General features: G+C 39.6%; 6 protein-coding genes across 12 annotated transcripts; 2 read left to right on the forward strand and 4 right to left on the reverse strand.

Annotated features, from left to right (window-relative positions):
- The first annotated feature begins 246 nt into the window (after nucleotides 1-246).
- On the forward strand, nucleotides 247-22,621 carry LOC132202618 (reticulon-1-A). Of its 5 annotated transcripts, none has more exons than XM_059629630.1 (6): nucleotides 247-265; nucleotides 16,246-16,281; nucleotides 20,157-20,364; nucleotides 21,077-21,285; nucleotides 21,346-21,451; nucleotides 21,627-22,621. In XM_059629630.1, the coding sequence occupies exons 1-6, from the start codon at nucleotides 262-264 to the stop codon at nucleotides 21,670-21,672; spliced, it is 609 nt and encodes a 202-aa protein (XP_059485613.1). In that variant the 5' UTR covers nucleotides 247-261; the 3' UTR covers nucleotides 21,673-22,621. The 5 variants fall into 5 exon arrangements, with proteins under 5 accessions (XP_059485613.1, XP_059485610.1, XP_059485614.1 ...); XM_059629627.1 differs by lacking the exon at nucleotides 247-265 and adding an exon at nucleotides 13,132-14,053; XM_059629631.1 differs by lacking the exons at nucleotides 247-265; nucleotides 16,246-16,281 and adding an exon at nucleotides 16,987-17,112.
- LOC132202558 (loricrin-like) lies at nucleotides 1,660-2,720 on the forward strand. 2 transcript variants are annotated; one of them, XM_059629534.1, is made up of 3 exons: nucleotides 1,660-1,736; nucleotides 1,806-1,886; nucleotides 2,244-2,720. In XM_059629534.1, the coding sequence occupies exons 1-3, from the start codon at nucleotides 1,730-1,732 to the stop codon at nucleotides 2,633-2,635; spliced, it is 480 nt and encodes a 159-aa protein (XP_059485517.1). In that variant the 5' UTR covers nucleotides 1,660-1,729; the 3' UTR covers nucleotides 2,636-2,720. The 2 variants fall into 2 exon arrangements, with proteins under 2 accessions (XP_059485517.1, XP_059485516.1); XM_059629533.1 differs by having other exon boundaries at nucleotides 1,688-1,748.
- LOC132202555 (farnesol dehydrogenase-like) lies at nucleotides 2,909-4,610 on the reverse strand. Its single transcript, XM_059629529.1, has 6 exons — nucleotides 4,366-4,610; nucleotides 3,825-3,999; nucleotides 3,632-3,761; nucleotides 3,297-3,426; nucleotides 3,079-3,234; nucleotides 2,909-3,023 (listed from the first exon to the last, which is right to left on the reverse strand). The coding sequence occupies exons 1-6, from the start codon at nucleotides 4,495-4,497 to the stop codon at nucleotides 2,970-2,972; spliced, it is 777 nt and encodes a 258-aa protein (XP_059485512.1). The 5' UTR covers nucleotides 4,498-4,610; the 3' UTR covers nucleotides 2,909-2,969.
- Nucleotides 4,780-6,704, reverse strand: LOC132202556 (farnesol dehydrogenase-like). The gene is made up of 6 exons (XM_059629531.1): nucleotides 6,469-6,704; nucleotides 6,200-6,374; nucleotides 6,020-6,149; nucleotides 5,831-5,960; nucleotides 5,617-5,772; nucleotides 4,780-5,529 (listed from the first exon to the last, which is right to left on the reverse strand). Exons 1-6 carry the CDS (start codon nucleotides 6,598-6,600, stop codon nucleotides 5,488-5,490), a joined length of 765 nt encoding a protein of 254 aa, XP_059485514.1. The 5' UTR covers nucleotides 6,601-6,704; the 3' UTR covers nucleotides 4,780-5,487.
- LOC132202557 (farnesol dehydrogenase-like) lies at nucleotides 7,905-9,476 on the reverse strand. The gene is made up of 7 exons (XM_059629532.1): nucleotides 9,336-9,476; nucleotides 9,061-9,194; nucleotides 8,825-8,999; nucleotides 8,620-8,749; nucleotides 8,406-8,535; nucleotides 8,197-8,352; nucleotides 7,905-8,136 (listed from the first exon to the last, which is right to left on the reverse strand). Exons 2-7 carry the CDS (start codon nucleotides 9,190-9,192, stop codon nucleotides 8,098-8,100), a joined length of 762 nt encoding a protein of 253 aa, XP_059485515.1. The 5' UTR covers nucleotides 9,193-9,194; nucleotides 9,336-9,476; the 3' UTR covers nucleotides 7,905-8,097.
- Nucleotides 9,617-12,909, reverse strand: LOC132202617 (serine palmitoyltransferase 2). 2 transcript variants are annotated; one of them, XM_059629624.1, is made up of 10 exons: nucleotides 12,536-12,909; nucleotides 11,826-12,002; nucleotides 11,615-11,769; nucleotides 11,318-11,463; nucleotides 10,971-11,189; nucleotides 10,593-10,918; nucleotides 10,407-10,533; nucleotides 10,212-10,347; nucleotides 10,027-10,156; nucleotides 9,617-9,968 (listed from the first exon to the last, which is right to left on the reverse strand). In XM_059629624.1, exons 1-10 carry the CDS (start codon nucleotides 12,647-12,649, stop codon nucleotides 9,861-9,863), a joined length of 1,638 nt encoding a protein of 545 aa, XP_059485607.1. In that variant the 5' UTR covers nucleotides 12,650-12,909; the 3' UTR covers nucleotides 9,617-9,860. The 2 variants fall into 2 exon arrangements, with proteins under 2 accessions (XP_059485607.1, XP_059485608.1); XM_059629625.1 differs by lacking the exon at nucleotides 12,536-12,909 and adding an exon at nucleotides 12,246-12,384.
- Nucleotides 22,622-22,744: the final 123 nt, after the last annotated feature.

Consider the following 22,744-nt stretch of genomic DNA (forward strand, 5'->3'; position numbering starts at 1 on the left):
AATTTGGCACTTCAGAAATTTGACGAATGGCGAAATTGCGCGCATGAGCAGCTTATTAAAAATTTTATTTTTCAAAGTTTGTCGTGCTGTGGGGATGGGGACAAACATCTATTTTTATGTATTTTTTGTGCTCGTACATAATTTGGTGCTTCAATCTTTCATCAGAGTGGACATATTAGTGATTCCGTTTATTTTTCCACTACAGTCACTACACAACGTGTTCTTGAGTGGGACTGGATAAGAGCAGCACTTGATTGAACAATGGGTGAGTACAAAAATTTAATAATTTACACATTTTTTATTTTCATCAAACATTTATTTCAACAAAATAGTAGCAATATTCATAAAAACTAACTCTTTACGTATGACATCAAAATTTCATCACTTTTGAACATTTTGCCACTTGAAATATTTCTCGGTATTTTCGCAAATCTGAGAATTAGCAATAATTTTATAGATAACACATTTTTCTGAAAGCGTAGAAATCCATAATAACACGCACCGACATCTCAACGCGATCTGGCAAAAGCGTCAATGAGATAAAACAATACTGCCGTTTGATCGCCTTTGCGATAGAACGTGCGGAGTGGGACCTAATTAAGGACTCCTTATTGACATAATCAAATCAAAGTCTTTACAACAATGGTTATTAAAATTTCCAATTGTCTTACAACATTCGCAAAAATCTGTTTATATTGTTGTAAGGACTTGATTTGACTGATGTCAATATAAGAAGTCCTTAAACTGTGCGAATTCCTATCATTCGCGTTTGCCAACAACTTCCCCGACCAATATTCTCTCTAATAGTGTACGTCACTGTAAGGTTGCACACTTATTGATTTGATTGTAATTTCAAGGGCTATAGAAATGATCAAAAATCACACATAGATAATTAACTTCAAGTACTCTCACATACTTCGAACCTCGACTGCTCTCGAATGATTTTTGATTGAGTATGCGTACCAGCAGTGCTTTTAATCAACAAATATCTTGCCCGTTTCTATGCAAAAATATCTATTGTGTACTTCAACCAAGTACGTACTTGAAAAGGAGATATAAAAAAACTTATTAGACTTTTTCATTAAAATGAAAAAGTTAATGTATTTTAAGGACTTGACATTGACGCATAGTCAAATCAAGTCTGTACAACAATAAGGGTTAAAATTTCCAATTACATTATTGTCAAAAATTGCTCCGATTGTTGTAAAGACTTGATTTCACAACGCCTATGGATATTATTCTAATATCCATAACAACGCCCAAAAAGGAGACCTTAAAAATGCATGAAAGATTTCACACAAAAAATATACACATATTAAGAAAAGATGAATAATTAAACGAACATTTAAAATAAAGAATAATTTTATAATTATTTCATGATATTGGTAGGTTGAAAATTGAAAATTAAACTAATTAGGCTGAATTAAAATTTATATTTAACAATAATTTTGATAAAAAAAATCTAATTAAAAAAGTCTCAAGTCTTCAAGTTTTATTTAAAATAATCTTCTCGGCACTGGTTAAAAGAAAACAATGTGCACTGGTCCAAAGTGTACCCTGCATCTGTCCAAATAAATGGTTGAATACGTCGTTTGAAGGATGTTGCGCCATTCCAGTTTTTGTCATCGCGATTGATAAGGTATTATTGCGATTGATAAACGGCTCATATAAAGCGTTCAAGCACTCAGTGGTTGGCAGTGATTTCCCTTTGTGATTTACCGCACTCACCATGAAAGGTACTATTCGGCGTAAATAATTATTTATCAAGTATGGCAATCAATCTAATTATTGCTTTCCAATTGCAGTCTATTTGGCAATTGCGTTGTGCTGTGCTTTTGTCGCCGCTGCGGCAGGTGCGGCTGCACCAGCTCGTTCCAATAAAATGGGTAAGTGTTTCAGCATCTAAATTTTTACAAATTCCTTTAATAATTTTTTTAACGAGAGGCTAATTAACTTGAAATTATCGGCATTTACTCAAGATAAATTTACTTAATTAGAGTGCATGTACGGTAAAGAAATAATAAAAAAGAGATTACTTACAATGAGTCCGTTGCTCTGCGTCAGACAAACTTATCTTATTTTTTTGCATTCCAAATTTCTCAATTTTTCACTTTAATTTTCTGACAAACTCTCTAAGAATTTGAGAGTTGCCTTAAAAACTTTGTTAATTTTTATCGACCAATTTAGCTCCTTTCTCCATCAAAATTTACTTTTCAAAATTTTATTAAAAATAAAAACTTCAGGTTATCAGTTAACTCGTGACCAACTTGGAGGTCCCGGAGGCGGCGGCGGTGGTGGCGCTGGAAACGAGAATGGTCCAGGCCAAAACGGAGGAAACGGAGGCGGCGTTGGAGGCGGAGAGGGCGGCCAAGGAGGCTGGGGCGGCCCTGTGAGCGAGGGCACCGACGCCGAGTGCGTTGAGATCGCCAGGCTGGGTTGTCCGGCTGTGGACGGACCCGTGCCAGTGCTGCTGATCAACCCCTCGGACTGCGGCTCCTTCTGCATGTGCGCCAACAGTGTGGGCAAATTCATGCCCTGCGCCGACGGTCTCCACTTCTCGCAAGCCCAGCAGGTGTGCACCTGGCCCTGGGAGGCCCAGTGCAGGGTCACCATGATCCCTCATCCCGAAGCATAAGAGTCCGCAATATTTTCTTCGTGCGCCCTAATTGAGTTTTTGCAACTTATTTGGCAATTAAAGCTCTCCGTGTTTTTGCATCCAATTCTGTAATTTATTTAACCTCTCATTGATAATAAACATGATCATAAAAATGCTAATTTATTGAAAATATATGGTAATAATTTTTAATTTTTTCTTCAATATGGTTAACCTTATTGAAAAATATGAACCTAGCATTTATCGGTAAAATCAAATTAAAAGTTAAGGCTAAAATTAATAATAATAGAAAACTTTCAGGTAATGAATTTAAATATATATTTTATTCAAAAATGTTCTCCATCAACAAATTTTCTTACAATGATGAATTCAAATCTTCTCCCGTGGGATGAATAATTATTTCGTGCACCTGAAAATAATTTAAATAAAGATAAACTCCAAATAATAATTAAAAAAAAAAATACTTGAACGTGAGGCGGAGTGCTCAAGGCGTAGATCAGTGCATCTGCAACATCTTTCGCTTCCAAGCAAGGAACGGAGTTGTACATTTGCTCGGCCACGTCAGGCGGTGCACCAGTAGCTACCATAATTCCAGTTCTCACCAGCCCAGGACTTATGCTCTGAAAATAATGATTTCAATTAAATTTTCAAGTAATTGAAAGTTTTTTATTATCATGCTCACTGTCACTCGTATTTTGCTCTTGAGCTCGACGAGCTCTCTTCTGAGACCCTCGGTTAAAACTGTGACAGCGTGTTTGCTTCCGCTGTATGGGTAAATTCCTCGCATTTGAATAATGGAATGGCCGGAGATGCTGAAAATCAAATTAAAGATTTTTTCAGTGATTTTTTGTCATTAAATTAAATTTTCTGTATAATTACGAGTGTTGCATTTATTTAGCCGAGTTAACATATTCTATAGCAACAGTTTAATTTTCCGCAGTTTTCTTCTTAATAAAAATTTAATCAAAACATGAATGGGATATAAAAAAAGAGTTATATGCAGTTATAAGTTTGAACCTGTTTATATGGATAACATGCCCATCGTCTACTCCCCTTGCTCGCATATCTTGCACGACCTCTCTCGTAAAAACGGCAAGGCCGATGACGTTTGTTTCATATATCTTGCGGATATTCTCTGTCCTGAATCCTGCAAAGTAATCAAAGACATTGTGTTTCACTGAATTGAAGGTTAAATCTGGTGGTAAAATACTGTGCAAAACGGCGGTCGGCGCCACCCCTGCATTGTTCACCAGCACATCCGCGCCGCCTAAATTTTCCCTCGTCCACTTGACCACATTTTTTATGTCTTCCTCCTTGGAAACGTCTCCTTTGATCGTGTGCAGTTTTCCCTTGGTCCCTTCCTTCTTTAACTCCTCTGCCAATTCCTAAAAAATTTTGAACATTAATTTTAATTAGAACGCTGCTCCATTTCCAAGAGGGATAAACAATTAAAAAAAAAAAATTGATTTAATCTTTTCTTTTTATCGCATTGTTTTTTAAATGTAATTTTTAATTAAACAAGGCCTTAAAAGTACAGCATCTACACTCCAGATCAATGTAAGATCTGTAGTTGCAGAGAGCGTTAAATTTATACATATATTTTTTTTTAGTATATCATAAAGGCGCCGCGCGGTTGTCAATCAATGTCAGTGCGTGTTGATAAACCAGAAAGTTTTTGCATGACGACCCTGCTCGTATATGTGTTATCGGGAAAAGGGTTATCTATTGATTTAGAGCGGCATTATAATTACCTGCACCCTGTCCTCTCTTCTGGCGACACCGACAACATTCAAGCCATGCTGAGTAAGCAACTTTGCGATCGCGGCACCGATCCCTGAGCTGGCGCCGGTAACGATAGCGGTTCTTCCTGCCCAGCGGTTCATTGCGCGGAAGTTTTAAAGACAAAATTAAAATATTTTACGCTCAAATCATAATCAACCGACTTCACCGAAAGGGAATAACAGAGGTGCTGCTGATTCCCCACTATCAAAAGTCATCGGAGACCTTGAGCCGTACGTACAAGATGTTCGTTATGGTTTGAGAATTTTTTATTGGTGGCGCTCGAAGCATTCCAAAATGTTAAGTAAATAAATTTTTCCATTAGAAACAATTTTATTGCATTACAAAATTCTTATAAACTGTACATACAATAATTGCATTAACAAATAAAATTTGAGACCTGAAAAACAGATTAAACTTATTTTTTAGAGAATGTTAATTTTTTTATGTGAATTTACATATAATTTTTTAATAAATTAAAATTGATCTAAAATTTCTTTGCCTCGTTATCTGCAGCATTAAAAACCAAAAATTCTTCGTATCCTAGGACCAAACAAATAACGTCCCTGTTTACTATGTACTTTGTAATCCCCTGCACACAAAAGTTGAAAGAAAAATAAAATTATGTCACGTAAAAAGCCGCATTTACAAGTAGAAAGATTTTTCATCGTTTCGAAAAATGGCAATTTTCACTTATTAAACAGCGAACGACGCAGCAAACGTCTTATTGTTGCTCTTTTTTCTCCTCATTATTAAGCATTTTAATCAAGTCTCATTAATTTTTATGAAATTCTGATTTGTGTGCCCCTCAATTAGGAACTTTTAAATTTATTTAAACCGGCAAAAAAGCCGCGTTAATAAATGGTAAGATTTTTCACCGTTTCAAAAAATAACAATTTTCACTCATTAACGTCTTATTGTTGCTTTTTTTCTTATCATAAAGTCAGCTTTTCCTTGATACTTTTAAATTCAGGTCAGCTGGAAAGGAATATAATTTAAATAAAATTGTTTGTTAGATTTTTCTCCACTTTCTATTCGCACTTTTTTCAAATAAATTTTTAATATTATTCAAATTAACTTTTAAGCAAATGATATTAAAATTTTTCTCCAGTGGGATGCATTGTTAATTCATGGATCTGCAAAATACAAACCAAAGTTACAATTAAAATAATCTCTCAATACATAATTGAAACACATGTTTTTTCATAAAGAAAAAATCAAACCTGCACGTGTGGTGGTGTTCCCAGTGCATACAAAAGAGCGTCAGCCACGTCTTGCGCTTCTAGGCAAGGGCTTTCGTCGTAAAATTTTTTCGCAACTTCCTCTGAGGCACCACCTGCGACTGCGATTTCTGTCCTGACCAATCCCGGGCTAATGCTCTGAAATAATTAAATCTCACTTATTAAACTCAACAGAAATTGAAAAATAATTCAATACAGTGACTCTGATCTTTGTCTGGAGGTCCCTGAGTTCCCGTCGAAGACCCTCCGTCATCACGGTTACCGCGTGCTTACTTCCAGCATAGGCGTAAATGCCAGGCATCTGGATGACATATTGACCCGAAATACTTAAAGAAAAAAAAGAGTGATATAATTCAATTCAAAATTTAATAATCTTGTTTTTTACCTGTTGATGTTGAAAATATGACCATCATCAACACCCCTTGCCTGCATATCTTGAATGGCTTCCCTGGCAAACAAAGCCAAGCCGATGACGTTTGTGTCATAAATTTTCCTGAGGTTTTCAGTCTTGAACGCTAATGGAAGGTTTATTAATTTTTTAAAATTTATTTATTTTACAAATTACCTGCCAAGCCACAATTAGGAGCCACACCGGCGTTATTAACCAGAACGTCCACACCACCAAGTTTTTCCCTCGTCCACTGAATTACTCGTTTGACGTCTTCCTCATTAGACACATCTCCCTTGATAGCGAAAACTTCTCCTTTCGCACCATTTTCCTTCAGTTCCTTAGCCAATTCCTATAAATGCGAGTGGACAAATTTATGATTTTCAGTTTTAATGCACAATAATAAGAAATTTAATCCAATAATAAAGTTAAAATTAATAAGTAACCTGAACTCTATCCTCCCTGCGAGCCACTCCGACCACTCTCATCGAGTTCAAAGCGAGAGTCTTTACAATTGCTGCTCCGATTCCAGCACTCGCACCGGTCACGATGGCCACACGTCCTTCCCAGCGATTCATATTTTCTGCCAATGAAAAACGAAAAAAAAAATGACCAGAGCTGCCTCAGACTACTAATTTGCAGACACACTGAGTTTTTTTTATCAGGAATTCTAACACTCGATCATCTTTTTATTTAACTTTGGAAGACACGTTATCTGGAGCCTTATCACACACTCAATTAAAGTTTATGACTGACGAGTCTCGAGACTCTTCCTTTCTGTATTGCAATATGCGCGAGCCAATTGGCATTTTGATAGGGCATAATATAATTTAAAATCCAAAGGTTAAAAAGGTCAAACTGCATTACATTTAGATATCCTGGTGAAATCTTTTGAAACCCTTGAATTTTAATTTCTAAGTTATGTAAGCCACTGATTTATGATAAAAGTAATAAAAATAATACAAATATTAAGTATTAAAAATCCATTAAAAATCTTTAAAAAAAATATAATATAGTTTTGTATATTTCATATAAATATAAAATAATTTTATTATGAAATTTGATATAATAAATAACATCGATTATTTATTTTTCTCGGTCAATACTTAAAAAATTTAAATTGGAAAAAAAGAAGAAAGGGTTTACAACTAGCAAATGTCTGCTAAAATGCCTGCCATCAAATGAAAAGAGACTCGGCCGCTGCGGTAAAGACATAAATAACAATCAAAATATTAAGCTACTTTGAAAAGAAAAATAATTAAGCGCTTTTATTTTATAAATTCACCTGTTAACTTGTAAAATGTGCCCTTCATTTACACCCCTGCTTTTTCATATCTTGGAAATCTTGGAATACGTCTCTTGTGAATCAGGTCAGCGCAACTATATTCAGATCGAGCGTATTTTATTTTGTATGTCAGTCAAAGACACGTGTTAAAAAGAAACGTTAGTTAAATTTCAACTTCTTTACAAAAATAAATGTTTCAAAAAGTTTAAATTTCAAATTAATTAACCTGAAAGTTTGGTCACAATTCCAGGGCCTACGTTTTTCACCAAAACGTCCCTCGTCCACTTTACGACCCTTTTTATTTCGCTCTCCTCCCTGATATCTGCTTTTACAACTTGATAAGTCGCATTTTCGTTTTTAAATTTGTATGCAATATCCTTTACAAAAATTGGATTGCAGCAATGGCTCCTGCGTCACGATAGAAACACGACCAACCCAACGCTCCAGTTTTGAACAAATTAAAAAAAAATCAATAATAATTTTTGATAGTCGGTAACCAAAACCCCCGCTAGAATTGAAGTGCGGCTAGGTTTTCTCTTTAGAAGCTATAATAGCTAGGTGTTTGCGAAATGATATAAAAAATCTTAAAGAGCGAAAAGTTAAATTTTTATTAATTTTTCAGATAGGAAAAAGTGTGAAATTACAAATTTTATGGTAACACATTATTTTTGGAAGTAAGGAGTGCATTACAAAAGAGTCCAAATACCCAATAGCAATATATATTTTTATACGTTATGATTGATTTAATTAATTTTATTATGATGCTCTCATCAAGCTGAATCTTTTGTTATTAGAATTCTCCAGTAGGATGTATAATCATCTCGTGCACCTTGAAAATATAATTAAAATTGGTTTCATCTTCTTATAACTTTTACAAGTTTAAACCAACCTGAACGTGAGCTGGTGCGGAGAGAGCAAAGAGCAGGGCATTGGCGATATCGACTGGCTCCAAATATGGGTTTTCATTGTACATTTTTTCAACGTCTTCAGCTGCCATTCCTCCAGCCAGAGCAATTTCTGTTTTCACACTTCCGGGGCTGATACTCTTCATTAAAAATTCTTTTAAAATTTTATTTTTTTAACAAAAAAGAACTTTACCGTCACTCGAATTTTCGTTCCCATATCTCTAAGCTCCCTGCGAAGACCCTCGGTCAGAACGGTGACCGCGTGCTTGCTCGCGGTGTACATTTCAATTGTAGGGTAATTGATTATCTCGTGACCCACAACACTAAAAATGAAAAATTTTACAAACCATTTTTATAATTTTTAGTGGGAAAAACCAATTTTTTATTTCAAACAAAATGAGACGAACCTATTAATGTGGAAAATGTGTCCATCGTTGACGCCGCGGCTCTTCATGTTCTGAACCACATCACGTGTTAATAGGGTCAGACCGACAACGTTTAAGTTGAGGATCTTGGCGATGTCGCTCGCTGATATTTCTGAACAGCGCAGAAGATATGAGAATTAATCTTTTTTAACTGGTGCAATTTTTTTTTAATTAAACACGCATAAACCTGAGAGTTTTGCAAAGGCGCCGCATCCTGCGTTATTGACCAAGACGTCGATGCCCCCGAGCTCATCTGCTGTCCACTTGACAATTCGTTGGATTTCCTCCTCCTTACTCACATCTCCTTGTATAGCATGAAGTGTTCCTTTTGCGTTCTCTTTTGCCAATTCATCGCTCAAAGCCTATTTTTTTTTTGCAATATTTGATTAAATACTTTTAATTTTTAATAAGAGAAGCACGCACTTGCACCCTTTCAACCCTCCGAGCGACGCCAACCACCTTCATTCCATGCTGGGTCAGTAGTTTTGCGATGGCAGCTCCGATACCTGCACTAGCACCAGTCACTACAGCCACGCGACCCACCCAACGCTCCATCTCTAAAAATTATTCGGCTAAAAGCGTGGCAAATGCACTGATCTCGAAAGGAAAATTTGATAAGATTACTCAATTGGAGCAAACACTTTCAACTTCTTCTAAAATATAGAGAAAAATGGGCCAAATTTTTCCACAAAACCCACCGTTCAGCGCTAGATCTTGTCAGAGAGGCAAAACTTGCGTCACTGCTCACGATGAGCTGGTACAAATGAACCACAGCATCAAGGTTATATAAATACTAGGCAGCGCTATTTATATGGCTCCATGACCGTGATGGCTTTCAATTTCAATTGTGCTCCTAAGCCATGGGTGGGCTAGAAAATTTGAATGCATCATCAAGGACGCCTATTTTTTTTTAACTGGAATGGGTAAAATTAAGTTAATTTGTTTCACTCCTTTTCAATTAATACAAAAAAGTTTTTTATTATAATCATTTTTTAACTTTATTAAAAATAAGATTACAATATATTCTATAATTAAATGAAATGCGATCAAGAGGTAAAATACTTTTAATAATTGTGTGGCGCGTGGCGCATTAAAGAAGCAAACAGTGCCCAAATTAAATTATCCTCTCGTCTTAATTTCTTAGTAAATAACGACACATCTGTGCTCTCTTTAACTCTTCCAATACAACTTATATTAAATGCCCAGTTTGAGAGTTGACTGGTCTATTCCTCTTTGCCGACTTCCTCGTACGTCACTATTTCCTTGCTTCGTGGCTTTCTTGAATACCTCAAACCCAAGTAATCTGCCGCCTCCTCAATGTGAGTGAGCGCCTGAGATAAAAAATAATATGAGTCAGATCATCATTATCTCAAAATCAGAAATAATTACGTAGTCAAGTTGCTCTTTGGTGTGAGCAGCAGAAAGGCAAAATCTGATTCGACCCTCCATGAGTGGTGTAGCTGGAAATCCAACACCAACCACTGCAATATCCCTTTTTATCAAACGTCGCACTACATTTCTGCAAATGCACCATCGTCAGAAAATGTTAATGCATCAATTATTTTGGAACTTACGCAATCTTGGAATGCATGTACACCATCATAGGAACAACTGGTGAATCATTATTGCCAATGGTGATGATTCCCATTTGATTGAGTTTTCTGCGGAAGTACTGACTGTTGTGAGCCAACTGTTGGATCCGCTTCCGACCTAAATGTAGATATTAGAAAATAAGCTCAACAATATTGATGATTTAAACATTAATATACCTTCGTTTGTGCCATCTTTGCCCATAATGATTTTCATGGATGAAATGATTTGCTCTGCACACGCAGACGGCATTGATGTAGCATAGCAGTTTGCATGACTGTTTGCTCTCAGGTGGTTGATAAACGCCTAAGAAAATTTAATAATTTTTTATTACACTTATTAAGAAAATAAAAAAACTAAATTACCTTAGTCCCCGCAATGTAACCCCCAGCAGAACCAAAGCTTTTGGTATAAGTTCCCATCAGAATGTCCACATCTTTGGGGTCGACGCCGAAGTAATCTATGACGCCTCTGCCATTCGGTCCAACAGCTCCTATGCTATGGGCCTCATCAACATATAGATATGCCTTGTATTCGCGCTTCAGTTGAACTATCTCGGGTAAACGGACAATTGATCCCTCCATACTGTAAACTCCTTCAACAACTATGAAGATTTTTTTCCAGGGCCGATGACTACGGGGCTGCCCATAGACGACTGCATTGTGAAGCAGTTTCCGAAGCGATTCCATATCTTTAAATTTGTGATTAATTTAAAATATTTTACATATTTTTTTTTTAATTACTATTGTGTTTGAAAACTCTAATTGTGGCTCCTGAGAGTCGTAATCCAAGAATGAGGGAAGCGTGGTTCTTCTCATCACTAGCGACTAGGCAACCTTTGCTCATGATACTAGGAAGGTTCAAAGCGTTGGTGGCAAATCCCATTCCAAAAGTGATTGCATCTTCGGTTCCCACAAACTCGGCAGTCAACGCCTCAATCTCTTGATGAATTTTTTGAGTGCCTGTTTTAAGCGAAATTAATTTAAAAGATCGGATTTGATAATATTTTAAATATTAAACTAAAGCTGCAATTTTTCCTTCCGTTTTTTGATAAAAAAAAAATAATAATAATAAAAATAATTTGTATTACCAAATTCTACACGTGGGCTTGCTGTGGCACAACCAAGCTCCTTGATTTTAACAGCAGCAGCGTCTGAACAAGGCCCCGAGGCCTGGGCAAAGCCCAAGTAGTTGTAAGAGCCTAGGTTCAGGCATGTGGTCCTTGTGCCAGTATATCTACAAAAAAATTAAAGTTTATTTACAGCAATGTTTAATCTTTCATAGTTATCAAATTTGAGACTAACTTATCAATTAAGAAATTCTAAGGACCTTGGATTTCTAACCGATTATCTTAAAAAATGTAGTCCAGGGCTATTTGACCACTTACTCAAAGGTCCATCCGCAATCGTGAGTGACTCTGTCCTTTACGGTCACTTCCGATCCAGGGCAGCTACAAATGGGGATGTTCCAACAATCCTTTAGTCTGCGGTACACATAACGAGAGTAAAAACTCTCAAACTGGTCGTACAGAGGCACATATCCCTAAAATTGGTTTGGTCATTTTGAATACCATAAAAATTACAGGGTCAACTATTTACCTTTCTATTTCTCTCCTGAGCGACTTTTGGTGTGAAAATAATGCTGCTGACGTATCCCATCAATAATATCAAGTAAAACCCTATGAATGTTGTCGCTGCTGTCAACAGGGGGATTTTCTCAAATGACTCGACGAAAGGTCTTTGCTCTCTCTGCTGGATATTCTTGAGGGATCCATTCTGTAAACAAAAGGACAAAAATTATTAATCAGATATTATGATTACATAATAATTTTTTTGCACACAATTTGTAATTATTTTTTTAATTGATTTATATAATGTCGCTATATAATTTAAATTCTAACGTCGAAGGAATTTTAAAACTTAATAATAATTTTAGTAAGCTAATTAAATTATGTAAACACTTAACACAATTAATTAACGGCACTTGAACAGTTTAAATATAGAAATATTTTCACGTGCCTGCATTGTGGACATGCTTACAAACTTTTAAAACTATTTGATGCTCAGACCCATCCGATGAGTCCGTGCAAACGTCAGACCGCAAACCTGACACTTACGTAAATACTGCGTAAAATTGACAAGGGATATGAGTCGTCCGACTGATAATCTCCCAAAAAGATAAGCTCGCTGAAAGCGAAAAGAGTTGGCTGGCACGCCCATTCTACGTGCGCCGGTAGTGTAATTTTTTTTTTTAATTTTCAAGCTTATTTCGAACAAGAGGCGACTCTTCTAAATTTCCTCTTCATTACCTGGTGTGCGTGTTTTCCAGCTGACCCGTTGCAAAAGCCATTTCTGACCTGGGCCTTGCCATTCAGCTGGCTTTTTTCGGCACCAAGCAAGATTTCCGTCCTGTCAAGTGCCATGTTTGCTCGTCCCCAGAGGAAAAAAAGAGCAAGATCACGTGACCAGCTCTGCAGGTTCCGGTGAAAAAACTGGCCGAATCGGTGGGCGAAAAATCTGCAAAAAAATCCAGAGACTCGATGAACAGGAAAAATCACTGCTGTCGCCGAAGTCTTTCTTGTGATTGTCTTGTGACTCGCACGATCTATTTGCGGATGGTTATCCTTCAGCTAAAGCGGAAATCACACGATAGACGATTTGCGGTTGCAACCGGTAAATATCAGCCCGGTTTGCGGGCAAATTCCCCCACTCCGCGGGGAATCCTCGTCGCATGTGCTGCGCATGACTCATCGTAGAGGACGGCGGCGGGTGGCGGCGGCGGCACCAAAAACGAAAAAAAAACACATAAAAATACATACGCAGCGGCGGCGGGGCGGTGGATTAAAAGCACAGCTGGTGGCGTATGAGAAGGAGAAATAAACCGGTTGGCGCAATGCACTTCTCTCTCCTGCAATGTTGATAACAGCAAGAGAAATGCGCGAATATACCGATAAAGACCGGGAGAGAGTGGCTCAGCCAATGTCACCTACCGAGTAGGCAACCAGAGAGTTGGTGTGTGCGAGTGCTGCTCACCCCTTCGACCCCTCCTCCCTCGGCACAGACAAGAAGTCTCTATCTGCAGCAAAGTACACGAGTGATCGGCCGTCAAAGCGGTCGAAGCGATCCGAACGCCCTACCGAATTTCTTCGGCACGCACATTCCATTTAGGCATTCCATTTTTGCAGTTATGGACCCTTTCGGCGAAATCGGCGAGGACAACAAGGGCAAGCCGCTGGGAGACCTGCCACCGTCGCAGCCGCTGCTGGGCCCCTCCCAGCAGCCGCCGGCCCAGACCAACCTTGACGACCTGCTGGGCCCGGCGCCCCTCGGCCAGCACAGCGACCTGCTGGGCGAGTTCCTCTCGGCCACGGCGCCCTCCGAGGCCATCCACCGCGCCACCACAGAACCCATTCTGACGCTCGACGAGGAATCGGACGAGCCGCCGCAGCCGGAGCGCATCCAGTTCGAGTCCGGCATCGACCTGTCCGACATCATGAGCAAGAAGACTGAGATGGAGGAGCAGCACATTCCCAAGGCCAAAGAGCAGCTCGAGGACGTTTACACGGCGGCCTCCAGCAGGGTGTTCATTGAGGAGCCCCCGCAGGAGGAGCCCATGGACTTCAGGCCGCTGCCTCCCGAGCCGGAGGACGCTGGCTCCGCCGAGGAAGAGGAGGAGGAACTGTCCCAGCAAGAGCCGCCGCCCGTCATCCGACAACCAGAGCCGGTGCACGTCGAAAAATTGGCAGAGCCGGCGGCTCCAGTCGCCCAAAGTAAGGCCAAACCGGCGCTCGATGACGAAATTGCAGCATGTGACCTGTCGGGACTGTGTAAGTATTTGAGGAGTTGTCACGCGAGTCATTGAGAGTGCCTCGAATTATTCAAATTGTTTTGGTTAAAATAAGTTGGTCGGCATTATTAACCTTTTAATGAGCGATAAATCGGCTTGATTCATCCCCTGCAAATGTTTATTATTTATATTTATTGTCATCGATAGAGAATATTTACACTAGACATCGCCTGCACAAAGTTCATCTTGTTTCTAGAATTTTCAGATAATCAAAAAATTTACTAAGATGAAATACGAATTGTGCAATGTCATCAATTTGAAGGAAGATTGAAATATTTAATGTTGTAAAATTTAGTTGAATATTATCAATGACATCTTTCGAATTTTTGCACCCGCTAATTAATTCAAGCCGCAAAGCATTGATCATGTCATTAATCTGCGAAAGATGCGCTGATATTAATCTCTGGACGATTTGAAGGCCTTTCACATTTTTGCCCTGCCATCAGCAGCAGAAACTTGATCTGCTGCTGGAGACACACGCGAAACGACGAGCTTTTATTTCCGTCGCGCTTTGCCTCTTCAAATGGATAATTTTAACCTTGCTCTAAATAATTAACTCAGTTTCACCACCGCAACCACCCAACAGCACCAAAACATCAACAAAATCATAATTAATTCCTTCATAGGAACAAATTTATAAAAATAGTCTAATTAATTTGTCTGCGGCGCGCAACGGTTTCGCGTTAAATCTCCGTCTTTGTTGACTTAAGTGACGCAAATAAAACTCTTTTCTTTTTATGACCGAGGCAGTTCAGATTGCGTCATGTCTTACAAGCTGCACACGACAGGTGCGCTTGCTTTTCTTGTCGCCCTTTTGCACTACGGCTTCCTCTTCAACTCTCCGAAAATTATATTCATTCATTTTTCCACACAAAAATTACATATATTTTGCTGCGCTCGGGTGGCAAAAAGAGAAAAGTGACGCTCACGATAGAGGAGCTGCTCGTGTAACCCAAGCCGGTGTTCTGTCATTCATACGGTGTCAATCAAGTGGGGCGTGCAGGCGCACTGAACCCACGCCTAGCTAGCAATTTAGTCAACCAGAACTCATCAACCTGCTTATGAAATGCAAATTATAACTCACGCGGAGGCCAAGACTTACTTTTTAATTGAATCCTACCAGGACGTTCAAATTACAATCTAATTGTAGTCAAGACTGTTGGGAGAACAATTATTACAAATTTTTAACATTTGTTTGAAGAAATTGACCGCACTCGATGAGATGATTATGGAAATGCTTTTCTTCGTTGCGAAAATTGTTTTTATTATAAAATGGTCTTTCGTCTTTCATGAGCAAGAAAAATAAAAATAAAAATTAGCAAAATTTAAAAACCACATCTTAACATAAAAATTATTTTTAATTTTAATATTCATGTTAAAATGTGGAGTGTTTTTCCACTTTGATGATTTTTTTTTCTAATTTTTCTTGCTTGTGAAATAGGGTCGCAGAAACTGGTAGAGCCACAATTTTTGCAACGAGGAAAATATCGATCTCTTAATTTCAAAATTTTTAACAATTTTATCATCCAATTAGGATTTTAATTATTATTAATCATTAGTTTGAAATTGTATGACATTTAAAAATTTTAATTGAAATAAAAATATAATTAAGTCACTACAATTGAAATGGAAAATTAAATTATAAATCTTGATCAGTCTCATTTTTTTTTTAAATTTCATTATTTTGAATTTCATTTTTTTTTTAACGAATGAGTTTAATTAAATGATTCGTAGGAAGGGATTTGCGCTAAACAGACAGATAAAGTGCACATCCGTCCACTCGAGTGATACACGTGTGGTTAATTATGAGCCACTTTTGCATCTCCCTTTTGTTTCTAGACAGGGCGTGGAGCACCCTTCTCTTGAGCCTTACGGCAATCTAGCTAAGTGGCCGGTGATGCTTCCCCGAGACCGGAATCGGCGTTTCCCTATCAAATTCATGTGCAATATTGAATGACAGACACGCGTCTTCCGCTGCGCATCATTTTTTGCAAACCGCAAAAAAAGCGAGCACTCATATATTATTTACCAGTTCAGTCATCCTCTCACTTGGCGCTATGGATGAGCTTCAGTTTTAAAACTGAAACTTTTTTTAACAAAATATCAAATATAAATCCTTAAATAATTTTGATTGATTTCCTTTGAATAATTGTAAAAAAAATTTGTTCACAGGCTCCTGGTTCAGCAAGGACAGCTTGCCTCCAGCAGGTGAGTTTTGAACAGTTTCCCATTGGCCATTTTCAAAACTTGGGGCGATGATTTTTTGGTGCCAACGCGGCGGCCAACATTTGGCTATCGCACGCGAACATTTAATTCCCGGAAAAATGGGCGGCGGCAACCCCTCCCTGAACGTGCAGTGCGTCGCTGGACGTGCTTTTAAAAATAGATGAGAACGCGTACAAGTAATTGCCAAAAATTGCGTGCGTCTCGTTTTACTCAAGGAAATTCGCGTTGCCAAGAAAAAGAAACTCATAAAATTTTAAATATAATTTTGCAAAACCAGTTAAAAATTCAAAAGGAAAATCTTATGACCTTAAACGGCCCATCAAGGGCCCCTTGGCTTGCACTCGTAATTGCCGTAGAGTGTGTCGCGGTGTGACGTAATGCGCTATTATCCATACTGCGGCTGTTCTCGGTGCATTCTGTAATTGCATCCATACAATTGAAGGATATTTTCTTAAGCAAATAAGAACATAAGTCAGCGGTCTACTTATTTAAATTTTGAAAATAAGAAAAAATGAAATACAAAATTTATTTTCCTTTTTATTCTGGGTATAAAATTTGTTGGTCTAGAAGGCGAGGGTCGCGCTATTCCAAGATTGGTTTTATAAGCGTGTGTGCCTGTGACATTGCTAGGGGTGGTTTTTCCAGTGCAACATCAGCTGTCGGGGTGCGATCAATACCGCGCTTCTGCGCAAGCTGCGGGGCGTCGCGAGAACGCCATGACAATTATATTCTCCAGCTCAGGGCCGAGTGACGAAAGTGAATAAGGCAGCCAGTCGCGGAAAACGGCCAAGATGTCCAAGTTGAAGGAGTTAGGTATGTTGCACGGCGAAACGGCGACGCGTGAGCAAACCCGCGTCACGCTCGCAGGGGCGTTCGCGGGGGCTCGTCGGTCCGTGTTGACGCAAATAATTCGCGCGGCCCAGGGTCCGAATGGGCGGAGACCGTCGATCTCAGCTGCTTTCGAGGTCGTGGCGATGCCCGGGGTCACCGACCTTGCCACACCGCCTGTCCGGATCGGGACGTTTCGGTTTGAATGGAAAAGTTTGACGCGTTTTGGCGCGTCGTCGCGACATTCGTATCGATCGAGGGTCTGGCGCTGTCGTCGTCGGGGCCGCTGTGAGCAGCCGAGGCTATTTTCGAGCAGCGCTCTCGCGGGCCCATTGCCAAGAGAGCCTCTTCGAGCGCGGCCAGCATCACAGTCAGGTCAGCCCGGGTGTCCGACCGACCCACCGCCACCATGGAGGATTTGCTCAACACGCTCAACAGCTTCAACAAGGACGACTGTAAGTCTCGGTGCAGATCAGGGTTTCGTCCTTTGCGTATCGGACCCTTTCGGATTTCGCCCAGGGCTAAATATACACAGGCCCAGCGAGCTTTGCCGTACGTTGCCCTATGAATATTTTTTTTTTAATTTAATTTTTTCGCTGGGTCGAAATTTGCTGCTATGTAGGGCCAAGTGGGACCGGCGGCGCGCAGATTATGATCCACTCTTTCTGCTGCTCTCTGACAGCTATTTTGGGCGGTTCACAACCCTTTCATCTGCCAAGTCTGACGCCGCCCAAACTTATAAATTTACTCGACGCGTTTATGCATTTCGAATGAGCGATTCGGAATTTTACTTTCGTTTTTTTATCTCGGCCGACCGGGCTTTGCAACCCTCGTGGGGCGTCCGATAGTTGGACTCTTTATCAGCAGCGTACCGGCGAGTGCGGCCCTCGTGCCAAACGTTTGCATTTTATAGCTGGCTCTGCTTCAATCGAACCCCTATTGCTTCTCTTCGCCGGCGAGGACAGCCGCCGGGAAAAAAATTAAATACTTAAGTGCTCGAAGTTTCTGCGTTGATGAATCTATTAAACTCGTAGAAATTGTTATTATTTCATTATCTGTGTTCTGCTAAATTTGGTATTATTGACGTTTTAAAAGTTTGACTTTCGTCAGATGAGTCACATATTTATTTAGAAGCGTTAGTGTGCCGCTCGATTTGCTCCGATTTGAAGAAGCATCTGGTGCACAGGACAAGGTGCGAGAGCGAGTTTTATACTTCTGTGCCGCCGCATGACACTGACTTGTTTCTTGGGCGTTGTTTTAATTCGCGATAAAGAGCAAAGGTTGCTATGAACGGCGTTTAATCGTTTAATGAATTAAGTGTTTATTGCTCCACTGGTAAATACAAACTATAATATTATTTTTATTTTTTTTTTCATTTCTTTTTAGCAACGAATTTCGCCCGGTTTCAATTTATATAATGTAAAATTTTAATTATAATTCTAAAAAAAAGTATTTTTAATTGTCCTCTCGTGCCAACTTTGAAAATCAATTCCTATTAAGTAATCGCATAAAATATTTTTATCAATTTTGAAAGAAGCAATGCACTAGATGTGCTCATTCTCCGTGTCCCCTATTTAAAAACAATTTGTATTTTAATCGCGTCTATTGAAATAACTGAGCGGAGGCCGACAGTCACTTAATGAATCTGATTTCCAAGTCATCCTGTTTTAAAATAATAAATTACAACATGCCAAGTATTCCATAATGGGAAGGTTCCAGTAAGACGGATTTGCACTTTTCTGGTCTCATTTAGAATAAAAAAATAAGAATCGCATAAGCTTGAAAAGTTTCTCGTCTATTTTTATTTTAAATGGCCAGAAGTGTAAAAGCTGCAGAGAAGTAAAGCAAAGGCCGTGCCAAGATCTTTCTAGATCTAAAATGTGAGAGATGGTGAAATTGGGATTACATATTAAAAAAACGATTTATTTATAATAATATTACAAAAATTAAGCCAATAATATTATGTTCCTATAATTTTTTTAACCTCTGGTGAAGCTGGTGCCGTGAAGGATTTTTGCTTTCCATATCAATCTCTATCCGGCGCTGTGAAAATTTTTGCTTTCCAAGTCGGTTTTTTGCTTTACCTTTTATTTCCTTTGAACTTACAATGAGCAACTGAACATAAACAGACTAAATGTTGTCATAAAAACATTAATTACTACAACTGAACATTCACCTTTTCACCTTAAACAATTTTTTTTTTATATTTTCGCACGTAAAATCATATGAATATGAAAACAATAAAAATTCCAACATTGTAATTGTGGAACCTGCCCACATTTTCAGAGATCCCGCCGCGAGACGAAAACGTAATACGTCAATATATAGCGAAAAAAAACAGCTACCTGGCCGCGCCTTCCGCGAAAGCAGAGCAAGTAAAAATTCTTGCACACGGCAAGTTTTCTGCAACTGCATCAAAATTTTGTGCAAATTTGAGCCAAAAATGAAACAAAACCCAGTCTTTTAATTGCGAGCCTAGAGGTCACGGACTTAAATTTTATCTGGTCAGCGTGCACGTAATAATTGGCAATGTCAGCGCGATTAATTTTCTTTTAAGAGAGATCTCACCGCGCGGCAACCCTTTCCCCCCACCTCGGCGCCCTGGAGCAGTGTTAAAAAGTTGTTGCTGGCTGGCTGGAAACGCGGGTCACGTGACCACCGCACGGCAGTTGGGCTTGTTTAGGTTGCGTTTCCAGCCGACCAGCCACTGCTGCGAACGTCCCACGGTCTCTCTCACTCGACCATCAGCCACCCCCGAGTCCGTCTCCTTTCCGAAACCCTCCCTCTCCGTCCGGACACACACACAATCATGGGCCGCCGCAACATACGAGGCGCCAACTCTTCGGCCGACTACGACGATCTGCCCGAGCGAGGGCCCAGTAAGTGACGCGTGTCACCCTCGCGCCGAGGTCACGGCCGCCGGCGGCCCCCGCGGCCGACGGCCCCCGACCCGCCCGGCGCCGAATCAAAGGCCCGACTCGCCCGAGGCCGTTTCTCGGAGCCGCATTGACCCTCGCGATGTGTTTCAGTCGGCCAGCTGGTGTACTGGAGGGACCCGAAGAAGTCCGGCCTGGTCTTCGGCAGCGTCCTCTTCGTCCTGCTCTCCCTGTCGGCCTTCTCGCTCATCAGCGTCGTCGCCTACGTCTCGCTGATCGCCCTCGGAGGAGCCATCGTCTTCCGCGTCTACAAGAGCATCCTGCAGGCGGTGCAGAAAACTGACGACGGACACCCCTTCAAGTACGTATATTATAAATACAAACCACCCCTGCATTTTATACATCCACATGGACTTTCCAGCTGACGCGTCAGCCAGTGATCCGTGCGAGAGGTCACAAGTTGTGCGAGGTGGCGCACTTTCGTGTCTGCATAAATTATACACATATGCGCGAGAGAAATAATGAAACGTGTCAACGCCTTTTAATATAAGCGCAGGGCATGCTTATTTTATATCATCGCATCATAAATTATTACAAATTATCTGATAATTTTCCCAAATATTATTTTTATTTCAAGTTGAAATTTTTTTATATTTTTTTATTGTACCAATTTAAATTCTTTTTTATGTAACTTGAGTTGAAACATGAAAGTAAACTGCTTATTTAGATAAGCTTCTTGAACATTTTGAATAACAAAAGAGATAGAATGTCACTGAATTGTATTATTGTTTTGTTAAAATGAACCTTTCTTTTTTCACCAAAAGCAAAATATTAAATAAAACTTATTTATTATTATTTCTTGTTCCAATATCAAGGTCAATACCAGAAGCAATCTTGAATACAATATCGTCGAGTTGCGTGGCAACTTTCAACCTGACCACCAGAATTCGATCCCCCTCGACGCGCTCGAATTAACTTTTTCTCTCCCTTTGGTCGCAGAAATAATTTTGCGACGCCTTTTCTAAATTAAATATTGTCATTTTTTTTTTACTGATTGGGGAAAAATGTTGCAGGAACCTGCTCGAGTCTGACCTCGCCCTTACCGACGAAAAGGTGCAAGAGATTGCCAGCGTCGCTGTCAGTCATGTCAACTGCACCATCACCGAGCTGCGTCGTCTCTTCCTCGTCGAGGATCTCGTTGATTCCATCAAGTTTGGAGTCCTGCTGTGGGTCCTCACTTATGTCGGAGCCTGGTTCAATGGCATGACTCTGATCATTTTGGGTCAGTTGTGAATATTCACTTTTTGGAGCTCATTTTAACGAAAAAAAAATGTTTTTGCAGGCTTCATTGGAGCGTTTACTCTGCCCAAGGTGTACGAGAACAACCAGGCCCAGATCGACCAATACCTTGAAATCGTCAGGAGCAAAATGGCCGACGTCTCCAATAAGTAATTCTAATTTTAATTATTTGTATAAAAATCAATGAGGAAGATAAAAAGCCTAAATTGACTAACCCGCCAATAAAATTTTAATTTTTATAGCGATTTCAGGTTAGGCTTTTGTATCACCCTCAACGATTTTAACTCGAAGACTCGATTTTTAACAAATAACTTTTTTCCTCAGAGTTAAGGCGGCCATTCCTCTGGGAAAGAAGGACAAGGAGCAGTAAAAGCGCAACAACAACAGCTTCGTGAGCTTGAACAGGGGCCTGCTTTGGGCTAAAGGTCTACCCTTCCCCATAGCAACTCTAAGCTGACTCTTTCCCTTGGCGAATCTTACTTGGTTTCATTTTTCCTATCATCCAGCTAAACCGAAAAACGGAAGAACAAACTAACAAGTCAGACGGCAAAACAACTGACACTTTTTATCAGACTGAGGTCTTTGAGGCCAACAGAGATCTGATCCGGGGTGTTGAGTGCCCCGAGCTTAAGTCAAAACCCTTTGCAGTGTCAGTTGTCTTGGCCCACCTGGCCTGATAATTTTTGTTACAAGTGCCACGCTGTTACGATATGATATATGTCGATTTGTAAAGAAATTAGAGATGCCTTTGCGTGTGATTTTTGGCAAGACTTGCTCCACTGAGACCCCCCTTGCTGTTTTCTGTTGTTGATCATTGCTTCCTTATCTTAAACTCTTTCTCTTTTTAATTTATTCCTGTTCGGTTCCGGGGACGAAGTGTGGCCTACTCGCGATAGTAGGCTGAACAATCATGGCAGGTCGAATGCTGTTGTACATAATTCTAGATGTGAGAAGACACACGTTTTTCCCAATTGTACTGAGATGACTAAAAAAAAGGCAAACCACGCAACATAATAGAGCTGTAAGTGGAGGGGTGGTTGGTTCTTATTGCATATTTAGTAGGGAAAAGCAGCTTGCGAAACCAGTTTTATGTGCTCTTCAGGCCGCCAGTTTCGAATTTTTTCTTTTTTTTTTTAATAGAAACTAAAATCTATAAGTCGCTTGCACGTACATACATGTAGACAGATGGAAACGAGACCGAGAGGATAAAATTCTCAAATTTCAAATTATGCACTCTTTTCTTATCATGTCAAAGAATATTAAAAAAAAAAAACCTGTTGCACTTTGTGGGAAAAATAAAGGAAATCTCTCAAAAACGATCTATCAAACTCAAGTTATGACTTTGGAGTAAGGCTGTGGATTTTGTAGAGCTGGCAAACGGGGCCACCCTAGAAGTATGCTATGATTTGTGAACACTTTATAGAGAAGAGGCAAATAAATCA

This window comes from Neocloeon triangulifer, unplaced genomic scaffold (assembly GCF_031216515.1).
Source record: "Neocloeon triangulifer isolate White Clay Creek 2 clone unplaced genomic scaffold, ASM3121651v1 ptg000015l, whole genome shotgun sequence".
NCBI classification, from domain to species: domain Eukaryota; kingdom Metazoa; phylum Arthropoda; class Insecta; order Ephemeroptera; family Baetidae; genus Neocloeon; species Neocloeon triangulifer.